This window comes from Protomyctophum parallelum (genome assembly GCF_964188405.1).
Source record: "Protomyctophum parallelum genome assembly, chromosome: 3".
Taxonomy (NCBI): domain Eukaryota; kingdom Metazoa; phylum Chordata; class Actinopteri; order Myctophiformes; family Myctophidae; genus Protomyctophum; species Protomyctophum parallelum.
This window is the reverse complement of record NC_139698.1, coordinates 10,570,320-10,586,683: the sequence shown is the minus strand read 5'-3', so window position 1 is coordinate 10,586,683 and position 16,364 is coordinate 10,570,320. Positions and strand designations below refer to the sequence as shown.

Here is a 16,364-nt window from a genome sequence, read left to right as displayed (position 1 = left end):
AGGATAGGAATGTAGGACATTGCAGCTTGCCTTCATCTGGTGGTTGGATATAAGGGCAACAAAAGTAAACTAGGGAGTTGGCATACAAAGTTATCCACAGATCCGTGCAGTTAGAGGTAAAAACACTTTTCGGCCAGTTATAGCGCCACCTTGAGGCTGAGTTGAAATTGTTCATGTGGCATTTCTTCCTCGGCCTAGTGGGAATGTGAGTGCACAATTTCACGGAAATCACGCGATGTGTTCATGATTTGCAGCATTTTGTTTGAAACTGAGCACTCCTGTGAACTTTGGAAGCCAATCTTAACCAATCAGGATGGAGTCTGAGAAATCTGAAAGACCCGTTTCGTTGAATGGCTCTAGAGAGACTGTGTACCAATTTGCGCGATGTTTGGACAAAATCTGTAGGTGTACTGTGCAAAAACTTGTTTTGCACAAAGCGGCCTCCTGGTGGCGCTATAACAGGCCGTTCTGGAAAGTTTGGGGCAGAGGTTCATCGTTGGCATCCAGGGAGTGTGTGTGCAAAATTTGGCATCGACCGGGTTAACGGTGGCCGAGATTAGCTGCTCACGGACACACACACGGACGGACACACGGACGGACGGAGTGCAAAACATACTCTCCCCCCATGCCTTCGGCCTGGTGGAGACAAAAAGCAACACTTCTCTCCTCTCTCTTCTCTTCTCTTCTTTCCTGTCCTGTCTCTTCTTTCCTCCCGTTGCTGCTCTCACCTGCTCTCTCCATCTGGTCTCCAGGAGCTGCTGAAGGACCCTCTCTACATCGGGCTCAGGCATAAGCGGGTGCGCGGCCAGGCATACGACGACCTGGTGGAAGAGTTCATGAAGGCGGTGTCAGACAGGTATGATGATGGCTGTCGCTGTCCCCCCCGTTTATCCTTTATGATGTCTGATATTTTCAGTTTGATAGAAACACCACATGGAGCTCTGAAACAAAAGCCTAAGCTGTCTAGCATGGTCCTATTGCGTGCCTAATAATATTTATATAGCACACTGATCCCTTAATGGAACGAATGTAAGTATTTATTAGTCATTCCTTCATTTCATCATTCACTTACTATGCAATCATTCAACTCAACCGATATTGTACTTGATCATGCTTTAAATTAATCCAAAAAGCATGTGATTGATTTCCTTTCTTCTGATATACTGTATCTTATGAACATTAATGGAGCTGGAACATTATTACGTCTGCAGTAATTCAGTTTTATCTTCCTTGAACTGAGTTTGGTTTCCATAGAATTGACAGCCAAAAACACTGGCCGAAAATGGTTACCAGGTAACGCTAAGCCTTATTGAATATTCTCTAGAAACTATGGCGACTATTGGCACCATCATGATGGTTCTTTGATGATGGCAATAATTGATTAGACAGATGCTGTGCCTGTGGCTGCAGCTGTCCAGGCAGCGAGACCCGGTTGAAGTCATGCTTTACAATATCAGTTGATTACAGTAATAGGAATGTACTGTAATTCTGGTCTAGGTTGTGGTTTGTGGGGAAAGTCGGTTTGGACTTGAGACAGTATTGAGACCGCAGTCTCAATAGTCCAGAGTAAATATCTGACTGCACACTAGCCTCCATCACACATGCAGGCACGCATGCATGCACGCACACACGCACGCGCGCGCACACACACACACACACACTATGCTGTTGATGTTTTTTTTCACATTCACATCGCAGTTTACAAAACTGAAATATGTAAATATTTATAGTAATCCACAATACACGTCAATAGCCCAAACTACATTTAGTATGTTTAAAATGTACATTCTACTCTTAATTCGTCATTTAGAAGATTTATTGGGAATTGTTTGGGGGATTTTCTGTATGCTTTATCTGAAGTTGAGTGTTACTTGGGGTTAGCTGATTGGATATTTAGGTTCTGGCCTTCTGGGTCTCTCAGTGTGATTCTGTCTTGGAGGGTGCATGCAGGGTACTGGGTAGTGAGTGGGTTTCGCAACTGGAATATGACCGGCAGGCACATTTCTGACCTCACGCTGTCCGATCTGATGAAGCCTGTGTCAGCAGGTTACCCTGCCACGCTGGGAAGGCGTCCTCTGGCCAACATAACCTAGATAATATATAGGCAGTTGCCTTGTAATTAAATACATCTATTCCTCTTTTTGCTCTTCAGTGCCCGGATCATCTGTTCTTTCTATAACCTAGATAATATTGCCAGGTCTGAGGTTGTCACCGCGTAGACCGTCTCAACCTCCTCGGGTATATGTGTCTTGACTATGACAGCAATGTGATGGCTCCATTGATTGTACAGTATGTCTGACTGTATTCAGGACTCTCTCACACGTGTTGGCTACGCAGGAGAAGAGGAATGCAGGAGGTGGATTTATGCTGAATGTCACAGAGATGGTTTTGCCCTTAGGTGGGATGAGTGGCCTTTGGCTGGCCATAACCAAACAATCAAAGTTGTCTTTGTCTGAAAGGACAGTCTGGGGAGATGTTACTCTGTGAGAGTGACACACATGGATGGGATTTAAATCCCCCACATATTTCCAGATATTTTGGAAATCACTGGCAGCACAGTTGATGAGGGTCGAATAAGATGAGAGGCCTTACTATAGTGTATCTATCCCCACCCCCTAGCATCAGAGGCTTTATATATGCTTTTATCTCACAATTTTTGTAACCCATTTTTCCGCTGGTGCCAATCGCCTAAGCTGTAATCCTGGGCGCTACTCTCCCTCTGACAACCTGGGGAGAGCCCCGAACTGACCTCATGCTTCCTTCAGTGTGTGTGTGTGTGTGTGTGTGTGTTTGTGTGTGTGTCCATTTCAGCAGCTGCAGTAGCTCTCTGTGACCTGGGGTTGCACTGCAAAATATATATACATGCTCACAGTTTATTTAACCACTGTCAAATTCAGTCATTTCAGTAACAAAGTCAGGACATTGGTTTTATATAGATGGCAAGAGATAGCATTTTTTCAAACTTGTGAACTCATGGAGTGTATTCATGGAGTGCACCGTGCCGTACACCAGGATGTGTATTATCCTGTCTAGGATGAAATGGGTGATAGCCAGCAGGTTCTGTTCATTCCAGGACTTCTTATTGTATTAATGTATAACAGGCAACATGACCACCGGACACGTTTCGGCTACAAGGCCTTCCTCGGCATAATCGATAATTTGCACTGATGGAAGGCTTTGTAGCCGAAAGGCGTCCGGTGGCGTCATGTTGTCTGTTACAATAATGAAATAAGAAGTGCCTGAATAGACATGCAGAATGTGAGCGTTGGCTATCATCCCGTACATGATATGCCTTTGGAGCTTTGCACCGGAAAGTTTTTGGATATAGTTTTTCTTTTTTTGCGTGTGTGTTCTTCTTTGTGCTTGCATTCCTTCTAGTTTAAGATGTTAATCTTAAAGGACCACTTCAGCACTTTTCAACCTATCTTCATATGATTGGTCCTCAATAATGTTTATGATAAAATATTGAAAACCTTTTTTTATTTAGATTTTGATTATCATAAGAACGATGGCTTCTATTTTCGCATTGCACATTTTCAAGAATAGCTTGGATTCCCCATCGATGATGTCACTGGTGGACAGGTTTCTGAACTAACCACAGCCCTCCTATGAGACACAGACTCAGACAGAGTAAAAAAACAGTGAGAAACAATTATATGAAGATAGATTGAAAAGTGGTGAAGTGGTCTTTAAAGAGAAGGATGAGGCTGGGAGGGTACTGTGTCAGGCACCCAGAACTTGAGGCACGTACTGTAAAATGGGAGCCAACCCAGGGCAGAGCCAGGAGGGGAAAGAAGCGCACCACCTACGTAGACGCACTGCGGCGTGACATCTTAGCTAAAAACACTGTAGGGCCCAAGAACCTGAGGTTAGATAGGAAAGTGTGGAGGGCAGTGATCCAGGAGTCCCAAGTTGGTGTCGGCTAGACCTCATTCTCGTCAGTAACTAAGATGAAAGGGGCTTGTGCACATAAGGGTCCAACTGTCCGTACATTTATGTTTTTCTTCTGTGCTAGCTCTTATCGAGTGTTCATGGCATTCAGTATGCCTTCATGCATGCTGACATGTCTTGTCCCTGCTTGGAGCCACCGTGGCCACAGACACATGGGCCTGGTTAGGCTCCATCGTGGCCTAGAGGGGCCAGAGTCCAGAGACAGAAGCTGGGCTCTGGGCTGGGGCCCCTCCAGCTGGCATCAGGAAGCCATGAGTCTCTCTAATAACTAGGTGGCTTCTCAACTACAGGGAACAGCAATGCCTTTCCCCGAAGAAGGAGCCAGATTGGCGGGAAATGAATAATTATGGGGTTGGAGATTGAATGAATGATTACAGTCCTGGAGTTTATTTTTTTGTATTATTCGTCTTCAGTTTTCAACAAAGCTGCAGAAAAGTGATGCTACCTCCCCTCACTGCTCCTGGCTAAGTGAGACATCCATAATGCTATGCTCACCAATTCATCACGTAAAACGAATTAAGAGCTTTGCAGGCATTTCTTTTTGTGTAAGATGACTTTGTGCACTTTTTGTTTTTATTCTTTCCAATTTAGTCATTGCCAATTCCCACCATGTACAGTATAATTGCGACTGCAGGTTGGTTGCATTTACGGAATTGTGCATTTCCCGTCAGTGTGTTGGTTGGTTGGTCACCCCAGGCAAGCCCCCATATATGGTGCCCAGGTCATCGTGACATCACGTGACATCATCAGGGATATCTCATATCTCTGATGTCATAGTAAATGCGACCTGCTGTCGCAGTTAAGCTATGGGGAAGGCCCGTCTAGAGTTTGAATGGACAGGTGGGCCTGTTGAGAAGTCTAGTTTTCTCCTGCTGCCAGGCGCGGCTGCACTAATAACTTTAGGGCAGGCCCGTCTAGAGTTTGAATGGACAGGTATAAGTCAAAAGGGAGACATCGAAGAGGAAGGATGGACGGGGAAGGATCAACATATGAAATGTCAGAACAGGTTCTGACATTTATCCATATACAGTATGGAGGTCTAAGGGTTTGAGGTCAGATGTAGAGTTTCTGGCCAATATTGATGACATCAGGGATCTCCACAAAGTTATTAGTGCAGCCGTGCCCGGCAGCCGGCGAAAACCTCTCACTTCTCAACAGGCCCGAAAATGAAGGCCCGGCCCTACCTGGGCCCTCATCAAACCCATACGACCCTTAGATCTCCATATACTGTATGGAGCTGACCTGTTCTGACATTCCATATGTTGATCTGACTTCATCAAACCCTGTAGACATGCTCCTTATATGGCCAGTACAGAATTCATTCCATATGTTGATCCGTCTATGAGAAAAATGAATGGGGAATTCGCTTCCGGCCCTCTCGTCAGCATAAAAGGGGGCGGGACTCTTGCTAGTGTTCTTTGGAGTTCCCGGGCACCGTTGTAGGCAGGAAGTTTACCCCAGAAATATGCGGATGTCCACTTTATAGTGAAATGAGATTGGGTGGTATTTCCATTTCTGGGGGGATTTGGGCCAAGATCCTTTTATTCAGTCAAGTAGGCCTATATCTAGAGTATAAAGATGAACAGGTGGTCTATATTACTTTTGTTTCTGGCCAGACTCAGTGGAAATGCTGACACGCTACACCCTCCAAACAAAACCAGCCAACAATATTCCAGACTCTTATGTGGGGGCGGTAGTGGCTCAGGAGGTAGAGCGGCCGCCTCGGAATCGGAATGTCGCTCCCTGCTCCCGCTGTGGATCATGTTGCCTTGATCTCTTCTGCTGTCGGTGGGTGAATGGGTGTGAATGAGTAAGGCACTATATAAATGTACAATTTATTTCCGTGAATCCTCAGTTCAGCTTTGACTGATTGCTTTCTTCAAGTAACATCCCAGAAGCGGTTTGTTGCTGCAGTGCAGGAGTCTTCTATCAATCCCCTTACTGACAAGTTAAGTCTATCGTATCTCAAAGTTAAGTCTATCGTATCTCCATGGTTTATTTGTCAATTGACTGAAGTTCAACTCAATAATTCAGCATCCGTTGTGTTCTGTGTTCACAAAGACGTCATGCAGGTTTTGCCATCAGCGCTTAAAGTTCATTCCACTGAAATCATGCCAAGTGCAGTGCCACGTCCTGTTCTGTCATATCTGTCTCTCTGCATGAGTCTCCCTGTCCATCGCCATCTTAATAGGCCACCACTGGGTCGGACTCTTGGGCCTGGGAGAACAGGGGTCAAACCGAGGGGCAGACGGATGGATAGAGGAAAGGAGAAAGAATGCAGACTGTGTTTCCGTCTTTAATGATGGGTTGGGGGATTTGAGAAATAATGTGCGCTGAGAGACGCCGGCTCTCTGGAGAGAGGGGCGAGGGGGCTTGGGATTTATTAAGAGGGACCAGACCGCAGCTCCCAAGCTCCATAGGGACATGAGAAACAGGCAAGCAGTGTGTGTGCGTGTTGTGCTGTGTTCATAGGTGTTTGTCTGTGCTACATGCTTGCAAGCATGTCTGCGTGCATTCTACGTGCATGGCCGCTGCTTAGACAGCTGTGTTTGGACAGTACGCCCTTGTCAGCGACCCTCTGTATGGAGGTCGCCGGCTCCTCGGAATGCGTGCAGGGAAGGCTAAAAGAATCATTTCATGCTCCCTCCACTGCCTCTAGTATAGCCCGAAAGGACTTCCGCCAAGATCCAGGGCCCTGCTTCAGGTTTCATCGCGTCTTGGCGAAAGACAGATTAGGTTTCTCGCAGACACACACACTTATCACACGCACCGGCCCAGACGCAATACTGCACGTCTGAGTGATCTGACACATGGGTGGGGGGGGGGGGTGCTGTCATCTCACATTCTTTTTCATAGTATCAAACATAAAAAATAATAATGTCAGACACATTTACACTCGGTTAGCCAGTGATGGATAAACCTCCATGTGCCCCTATTTGAAAATGACGGTCCTAAGTGTTTTCCCTTGCTGGCAAGCTATTTCCTCCAGCAATATTCTCCTGCGAGTCATGAATCATGGGCAGAATAGAATAGTAAAGAACAAAGGAGTTCTATGTTGTTCTGGTCATGTCCCTCAGATGATTTAAATAACAGTCCCATGGAACGGAAGGTTTGATCGGTGCCTCTATATGCAGGCACCGATCCAGGATTTAATTAAAAGTTACTATGTCAAAGACGGAACACAGTTTAGCTTTTTGCAAGGTGTCCCCTCACGTACCGTTAGTCTCTCTCTCTCTCTCTCTCTCTCTCTCTCTGCACGCCAAGTTTACGCATAACCGAAAGGCCATATCAGGTGCGTTTTTTGCCACATTTGCCTGCCTGGGAAAAGAAAAACGGCCATGCCACGGAAATAATTCATGGTTCGTTATATTGTCTCTGTATTACATCCAGCAACAGGTGTAGGAAACCTGTTCGCGTATGCCTGTGACGGACGGAGTGTTTTCCCAGCTGGACACTCCTCCTGGGTCTCCAATCTGTCTGAACAGTTACTGCTGTTGACAAAATATTGGATGGAGGGGAAAAAGGGAAGTGATGCTGCTGCCAGACAACGACTGCTTGGAGAGAGAGAGTTCTCTTTCTTTTTCCAGCAGCCACCGTGTCCCCATGGTGTGCCATGAATCAGATCCTAGTTGTCACACAGAGACCTGATTTAGAGAACTACCAATCCGTCCGCGCTTCTCGCGCCCATCCTTGTCTCTCAGTCCTTTTTTCTCTCTCTCTCTCTCTCTCTCTCGCTCTCTCTCTCTCTCTCTCTCTCTCTCTCTCTCTCTCTCTCTCTCTCTGCGAGTGCTTCATCCTCTCTTTTTTCTGCCTTCTCACTCTTAGAGATTAATTCATTTGCTCCACTTCAGACTTTCAGACTCAGTCGGTGAGGCAGGAATCTCATCCTATGCACTTCGTGTGCCTTAGATGTAGGTTTACAGCTCTGTCCTGTCCTTTAGTTGTCAAGGAAGAAAGCACATCCAAAGCCTCATTGTGTCCTGGGGGGGGTTTAACAACTAGCAGAAATATGCATTTTTATGGGATTGTGGGTTCCATTCAGATGGGCGTCTGGGAAAGACAACACGATTCTGGAAGAATGGACTCTATGAACACACATGACCTCGAAGAGGAGCTTTGTTCTGGGTGATGCACACACACACACACACATACGCACACACACACACACACACATGCACAAACACACACACGTGCACGCACGCATCCATAAAGTTCATGCAAGCATTCCCTAAAAGGCTGACAGCCAAAGCTTTGGTTATGAAACTGAAAACCTTGCTCCCAATCCAGTACCACATCCAGAACACACACACACACACACACACACACACACACACACACACACACACACACACACACTGTAGTTTATAGCCAGTAAAGGCCTATTAATAATATTTATAGGCATTTACTTATGCATATCTTCACAGCTAGTACTTCTCTGATCCTTTTCAGGACTCTCTGATCTTTCTGAGATTTAATATTCAGATGCTATATTCAATACCCTCACGCTGATGTTTCCATTCCACATTAAAAGCCGGACAGAAAAAAAAAATGCAGCGACATGCTTAATGTGAACTTGGTTCCTGACAGGTTTTCTCCACCATCATCAATCTAAGCTTCAGCCTCTAATCTAGCATAGATGTCATCTATGATCTGCCACTGTGTCCAAAGCCACCTCGTTGGACTGTTGACATAGATGACTCGGTTTTGCCTGAACTCGGCTGACCTCTCTCTGGTTGAACGAGGGCACACGGAACCACACAAGAGGGCTGCATGCTGCCTGCGTCGCCCGGCAGGCAGGGCTGCATGTCGCCCTGCCTTCCAATGACTCACTGAAAAGTTTATGGCTTTTGTTTGTTTATCCTCCATGTAGGCTTGTGGTGCTTTAGCGTGCCTCTCTGCCTTGATAGAAAACCCATTTGCCTCTCATTTTGCTACCGCCATATTAGCTCAGACAGTCGGTGGCTGAATGAGGCATTGGTTTATACTGTGTATACAGTAAGCTGTACGCTGAGACAGCTATGAATGATGACACTCTTTGATCAGGACATTTTAGTTTTTTCTTTTTTACTGCCACCGAACCCGTTTCTCCTCTCGGGAGGAGCCGCCCCTCTTCTTCCTCCAAACCTCATCTTCCATGCCGCTGGAGATGTGTGAGGCGTTTAGCAGTCGGCATCCGACTGCATGGGAAACCACTTTAGAGAATTACACAGTGACACAAGTAAAAGTCCAGAGGAGGAATCTTTTCCATGTGCTCCATGAGGTGGGGCTTGATGAAACCGCTGAGAGAGAGAGAGTGGGAGAGAGAGGAGACAGAGGCACTGATACAGAAACCTCAATACTAAAGTTAATGATGATCACATTTAACTGTGAAACGATTTGAAAGGCATCATCACCTCCCCTTCTTGTCCCTGTTGTTTCCCATGTCTGTTTTACAATTTAAACCGTAAGATCCTAGTTACAATTTAACTGTGAAAGTGTAAAAAAAGGGAGTAGTAAGCTAGCTCCATGAACCCTAGTCAACCAACAACGGGGTAAGTGGTCGAGCAGTATGTGCCACAAGGTATCTAGGTTAGGAAGTAACATGTAAGCAACATATCAATGATCTAAACGGTTCAAAAAAGCAGGACGATAATAAGTAAGCGTGAGGAGATTGGGTGAAGTCTGAAGAGTCTGTGAGCGTCGTGGCTCTAATAAACATGCACTCTGTGCTGTTTTGTCTCGCTTGTCCTCAATTTCCTCCCTCGCCAGCAGGCCACTGAAACGTGAGCCCCGGAGTTTTCATTAGTGGCTCATGTCGACCTCAACCTCTATGCCTATTGTCTATTTGCTACGGTGGACTTAATAAAAGGGTGCACGTTGGTTATACGACTCTGTTTTCATAGCTTTGCGAGGCAGCCATGGAGCATCGCTTAAAAAGACCAACATGCTTTCCCTGTCTGTCACGACAAAGGTCACAGTGGTCTGCTGTTGTTTTTGTAAGGGTGTTATTGGTTAAGGCTTTTGGTGCTACTGGATTGTGTGTCAGGTCCTTGTTCCATCTTGTAAAAAAGAAGAACAGCTCTGGGTTTTACTTGGAGACTGGGTGGGCCATGTATTATTTTCCAATAATGTAATGGATCTGGTCCTTTGTGAGGGTACGACCTCCCTCGTTGCAGTAAAACAGCCGACAGGTGTCCGTTTGTCTGATGGCATTCTACCAAACCTGGGTTTCTAAAGTCTAATGTGTTACTTACAGTAGGAATGGATTATGTTCGACTCGGAGACTTGACTGAAGTGCTGTCCATGTATCACTCCAATGTAAGACACCTACCCTAACAAGGTAATGATTAGAATGAAAGTAAGACAAATCAAATGATCATCATATTATAGATCTCTGCTTACAAGATACTCATGGTTTTAGTATTGAACCATCTGAGTTTCAGTTTTTGAATATCAGAAATAACTTGAAATCCTTACATACATATTCATCAAACCTAATACTAGGCATTTGACCAGATTCATACTGTTGCGTGTTGCTTACTGAAGATCAGCAAGATCACTATTTTCGGTGCATGACTCCGCAACACACAACTAAGTATGAATGCAGCAGTCAGTGCAACGCAAGCATCTCTGTTTTCTGAGCTCTCCTCCTCTACTGTAATCTGCTTCGTTTGCACAGTGGAAGACTGCCCCCTTCAGGACTGAACAGTCTAATAACTCCCTGCATTGGCCCCCACTTTGAGAACCACTGGGTGCCTTCTCTGTTTTAGCATCCCCTGGTATTCACATCCAGTTGTCAATCAGGCCTGATTAAATGTGTCTGTTAACAGGTATGGAATGGAGTGTCTCATTCAGTTTGAGGACTTTGCCAATGTCAACGCCTTCCGGCTGCTGACCAAGTACCGCAACAAATACTGCACGTTCAATGATGACATCCAAGGTAATGAACATGCATGCGCGCGCGCGCACGCACACGCACACACTTGGGGAACCTATAACCTTATATAACTATCCTAGTTAATTTGTTTCTCTGGGCCAATTGCTATTTAATGAGGCCACACAATCAGCCACACTTTGAAGGAGGAGCCTATTTGGACACCTTTCCCCTGAAATTAACCCTCATTACAGAAGCGAGTTATACACAAGTTTTTATAAGGCTAATTTAAGGCTTGTTTCTCCCTGATTATTTATCTGTAAATTTGTATTACAATGTACCAGCCTGCCAGCAATCAACGAATGTTGTAGTGATGAGGTGGCTTAAATAAAAAAGAAAATCCACCCAAAAAAAACAATGTTATGAGCACGGACGTTGCAAATACAATCCGTTATTTCTAATGTTGAGTTCTTGCAGTCTGAATTAGAAAACACACAACTTACTTGGTATTCGATTTCCATTTGCATCCTTACTTTCCTTAGCAAAAGGAAAGTATACAGAGATCTGGTAATGCCTACCTTCTTGGAAATGTACATGACAGAACTGACATACATAATTGTGTCCATGTGTGTGCATGCATGTGCACATTTATTTACAGTAATGTTGCTGTACATTATGTATTTGCAGCATGTACAGTTATGTCAGTAATTTTACATGGTAAATGGACTGTATTTATTCATCATTTTCTAATCTTCCGACCATTTGTAGTCTTCACACACACCCATTCACATAGACATTCATACTCCCATGGCATCTCCAAGACGATTAGCACACCACAGAATGTGCTTTTTCATGCCTGAATAATATGTCAATAATGGGTTTTCATCAAATTTCATCAATTGGGGCGGCTGTGGCTCAGGAGGTAGAGCAGGTCGTCCAATGATCCATGGGTCGGCGGTTCGAATCCCAGCTCCTCCCGTCCACATGTCGAAGTGTCCTTGGGCAAGACACTGAACCCCACATTGCCTACAATGAGTTCGTCGGTGTGAGCTTGCTAACCATGGGTGTGGAAATGTGGGAAGTGAGGATGCTGGCGTCGACTGTTCGCCGCTTCACCTCCCAATGTATGTATGAATGAATGGACCATTGTAAAACGCTTTGAGCACTTGGAAAAGCGCTATAAAAATGCAATCCATAAATATGACAATAAGCTTCTTGTGTCATGCTCACTTTCAAACATGTTTGGGGTCGTCATCAGCTACAATCAAACATACCAGAATGAGTCGAGTCGAAAGTCTTCTTTCATTTGCAAGTCCAAGGTTGTTCCAATATGTTTTTTGATAATAATGAATGACGCATACCGTACATGACTCGATCTCCCCCAGGTACCGCTGCAGTGGCAGTCGCTGGGCTCCTTGCTGCTCTCCGCCTCACCATGACCAAAATGTCTGACCATACCATTGTTTTTCAAGGTGCAGGCGAGGTGGGTGTATAAATACAACACACAACAATCCATTACAACCCAGTGCGTACTCGTCAGTTAATTCAACAAGGTTACAGTAGGTCTTAAAACACAATCAGCGCCGGGATTCCTTCAAAAATAGAAGCTCTGGGGTGCCGGGAAGACATGGCCGCCGCTTTTACTCTGTAAAGGAACAGGAAATACAGGAGGTTATAGAAACCACAACATTATGGTTGTGTGGTTGCAGAATTAACCGTTCAAGCTGATCTTACGCCTAATATTGGGGAGATCTTCAATAGGCAGTATATATATATCCCATTCTGACCGGTCACCCATTTTGGTGTTGGCATCATGTTATGCTTTAGCTATTGAAAAATAGCAGATCTACAAGCTCATATCGCGCCACCGAGTGGCGCGCTACGAGCTTGTAGGTCTGCTATTTTTGAAAAATCGAAGAACGACTGACATTTTTTAGAATCTGATCTCAGGTCAGAATGGGTCAATCAGACCAATGTGTGTCCAGTGGAAACCTCGTATGAATCTGATCTCAGGTCAGAATGGGATATTATGTGACATCATCATACCCGGACGTTACGCGGGAAAGTCTACTGAGACATTTGGCACACAAATGAACACAAATTAAGAGGATTTTGCCATTATGTATTATTGGATTGGTAAACAGTAAATAAAATTACAAAACCTGGTCATGTTCATTTAATTTAACGTAATTTTAATTAGCAAGAAGATCCTGTAGGTATGCTTCCATCACCAAATTACTGTAGGCTCTAATACCTTTATCTGTAAACGGAGAAATAAAATGCTGAACCGGCTTTTGTAATTGTATACATACTGTACCAGTATCTAATTGAGTCAACGGGCAGAATATACATATTGGATCGTCAATGTATTATTCAGCGGAGCAACTATTGAAGATATCTCGCCAGTATTTGGAGTTACATCATGAAAGGTAATGACACCACCCAAACCTCTATCAGAATTTAATTGTGCTTTAAAACAGTACGATGAATCACAGTCGACTAAACAATAAACTCTTTATAACAACAGAAAAAAGCCCTTAACAGGAAAATGGCCATAAATTCGACATTGGCACAAATATATTCTAATAGGGAGCACTATTTTGTTTATTTGTTTAGCCTGTGGCCCAGGCCACATGGCTATGTGTATTGTGTATAGCCATTACACATTTAATCTTGGTATGAACGGCCATAAATGCTAGATGAGTTTTTAGAGTAATTGAAACCATGTCAAAATATTCTGCAAGGGAGCACTTGTTTGGATTGATGTGACAAAACAAAAATGACATTAAATAAGTTGTGATTAATTATAAATTAATGTTTGCTGTCTGTATCTCTCTCTCTCTCTCTCTCTCTCTCTCTCTCTCTCTCTCTCTCTCTCTCTCTCTCTCTCTCTCTCTCTCTCTCTCTCTCTCTCTCTCTCGCTCCCTCTCTCCTCTCCTCCTTTGTGTCATCTCTTCTTTCATCCAGGCTGCCATGGGGATTGCTGAACTGATCACCATGGCGATGGAAAAGGAGGGACTTCCGAAAGAAAAGTGTTTGAAAAAGATTTGGATGGTTGACTCCAAGGGTCTCATCGTCAAGGTAACTATATCTTTTTTATATAAGGTTTTATAATAGGTTTTTTAAGGTTATATAAGGTTTTTATATAAATTACCTCTGAGGGTTTTAGTCTGTACCATTATTAAAGTAGGTCTATAAAAGGCTACTATTCAAATGCATGACTTCCAGGAGTGGAGGCTGTTATTTTGTTCCCTCTGATTTAGTTTTGTTGTGCCACCAAAGATTAACACATACAATACAATCATATTATAATTAGGGTTCTCCTGATCCGATCACGTGATCGGAAATCTGGGCCGATCACGTCATTTTCAAATGATCGGATCGGGAGCAAAAAACGAGATCGGGACATCCCTAGCATCAATATTATACCCATATCATGATATTAGACTGGATACTGTCTGTGATTTTGGATATTGTACTATTGTGATATGGCATAAGTGGTATAAAAAAATATCTGATCGGGAAAAATCGGTATCGGCAGATACTCAAAATCAAATAATCGAAAATCGGTTCGGGAGCAAAGAAAAATCGTGATCGGGATTGTTGTAAATTGTCAGATTTCACATCTATCCAAATCCTCCACTGGGTTAACCAGCTGTTAACCAGCTTACAGCCAAACAGGAGACAAGAATGGTTGCAGATGATGGTAGTGTAATAGATCCCTCCGATTATCTCTCAGTTTTTGTCAAAAGTTGAGTTTAAATTTACAGTACAAGGTTGCTTTGCATTTGACTGAGCTTTTCCTCAGCAAGGAACCTGTCAAGAGAGAGACAGACAGACAGGCAGACAGGCAGACAGACAGACAGACAGACAGACAGACAGACAGACACTTTATTTGTTTTTGCGGAAATTAAATTTGTGCCAAGCAGCCATCAGGACACAAACATCACAATACATACAAACACACAATACATAGACACTAGATCACACAATACATTGACAATACTACACAACACCGCTCTTATTTACAGAGTGGAAAATAGAATAGTCTACATACTGTATAGTTCATATCACATTACACATTATGCAGATAACGGAGTTCGGGCCTGTTTGTTCAGAAGTCCTATACATGTGGGGACAAATGATCTCTGGTCTTCAAATGGTCTTCTGGGTGATAATAAAACATCCTTTTCTGTAAACATCACTAACTATCTCTATCCCTCTTACCTCGTGGAGTTACGTGGAGTAACCACTCACTCACTCACTCACTCACTCACTCACTCAAGGCTCATACATAGTCTGGATTTACGGTGGTGGGGTGACCACTGAACTACAACATGACGTCACGAGCCGCGTTGAAGAGCAAACCACCGCCACCGCTCCAGCCCTTCTCTCTGTTTTTACTCACCACCCCCCATGTTATTTCAGCTCCGGTGGTCAGCTCACCACCGGAGCGGTGGTCACCTTACCACCGAAAATCCAGACTATGAATAGGCCTTCACTCACTCACTCACTCACTCACCTCTCTGTGTTCATCCACTCATTATTCTACTCTTGCTTACCTCATAACTCCCCTTACTCCTCTTTCTCCGCTCTCGTTTCACCTCCACATCCCCCCCCCCCCCCCCCCCCCCCCCTGCTCTCTTAGGGACGAGACCACCTGACTCACGAGAAGGTGAGATTTGCACATGAGCATCCGCAGATGAGGAAGCTGGAAGACGTGGTGCGGAAACTCAAACCCACAGCCATCATTGGTGAAAACAAGCATTTTTGTTCTCAGAAGGCTCATTTCAGGCCATTTCCGTATGCTTTTAGACGGGAGAGGCACCCTTGAACTGAAAGTAACTGTATATTGGTTCTGTATTGCAGGCGTGGCGGCCATTTCCGGAGCCTTCACAGAGGACATTATCAAGGACATGGCCTCTTTTAATGAAAAGCCAATCATCTTTGCACTCAGCAACCCAACAAGCAAAGCTGAATGCACAGCAGAACAGTGTTATACCATCACAGAGGTACTTGCTCTGAATTGCTTTCTGTTCCCTTTGTCTTGACTGTATCGATATGTGCTCTCAGTTAGTCAGATGTTTTAGCTGTGAGTTTTATTTAACATTACAATTAAAAGAACAGAGCATAGTAGTTTTTATTTTTTTCAATTTTATTTTTATAGTAGTGTAATATTTCTTAATAACAATGGGACAGATAAATATAAACTCAACTACAGTTTTTCCTCAAATCTTTCTCAAACCTGTTTAGAGAATGAAGTCAAACTGTCATGGTGAAAATGTATAAATGTATTTATATGCCAAGTAATGTAAACATTAGGGAATAAATAGAGAAGAATGTCACAATACATTAATATTGTCCTTATTAGTAGCTATGATGTGCAAACTCAGACATAGCAAAACCTTTCCCAGTCAACCAAAAGATGGCACTATAATGTAATATCATATTAAAATGTTCTACTTTTGAAAGGCTACTGTATACCTCGTACAAGGCTACTGTGATTTAGATTAAACTTGTTATGCACACATTCAGGCATGTGTTCTGTGCTAAAACACAT

The 16,364-nt window shown here is 43.9% G+C and overlaps 1 protein-coding gene across 1 annotated transcript in view; it reads left to right on the top strand.

The window, feature by feature from the left end:
• Nucleotides 1-16,364, top strand: part of me1 (malic enzyme 1, NADP(+)-dependent, cytosolic) — a 97,192-nt gene that overhangs the window by 74,852 nt on the left and 5,976 nt on the right. Inside the window, exons 7-12 of the mRNA XM_083761302.1 lie at nt 753-856; nt 10,761-10,870; nt 12,190-12,287; nt 13,772-13,885; nt 15,453-15,558; nt 15,674-15,816. Coding sequence (XP_083617428.1) covers nt 753-856; nt 10,761-10,870; nt 12,190-12,287; nt 13,772-13,885; nt 15,453-15,558; nt 15,674-15,816 — 675 coding nt within the window. The remainder of the gene's footprint in view (nt 1-752; nt 857-10,760; nt 10,871-12,189; nt 12,288-13,771; nt 13,886-15,452; nt 15,559-15,673; nt 15,817-16,364) is intronic.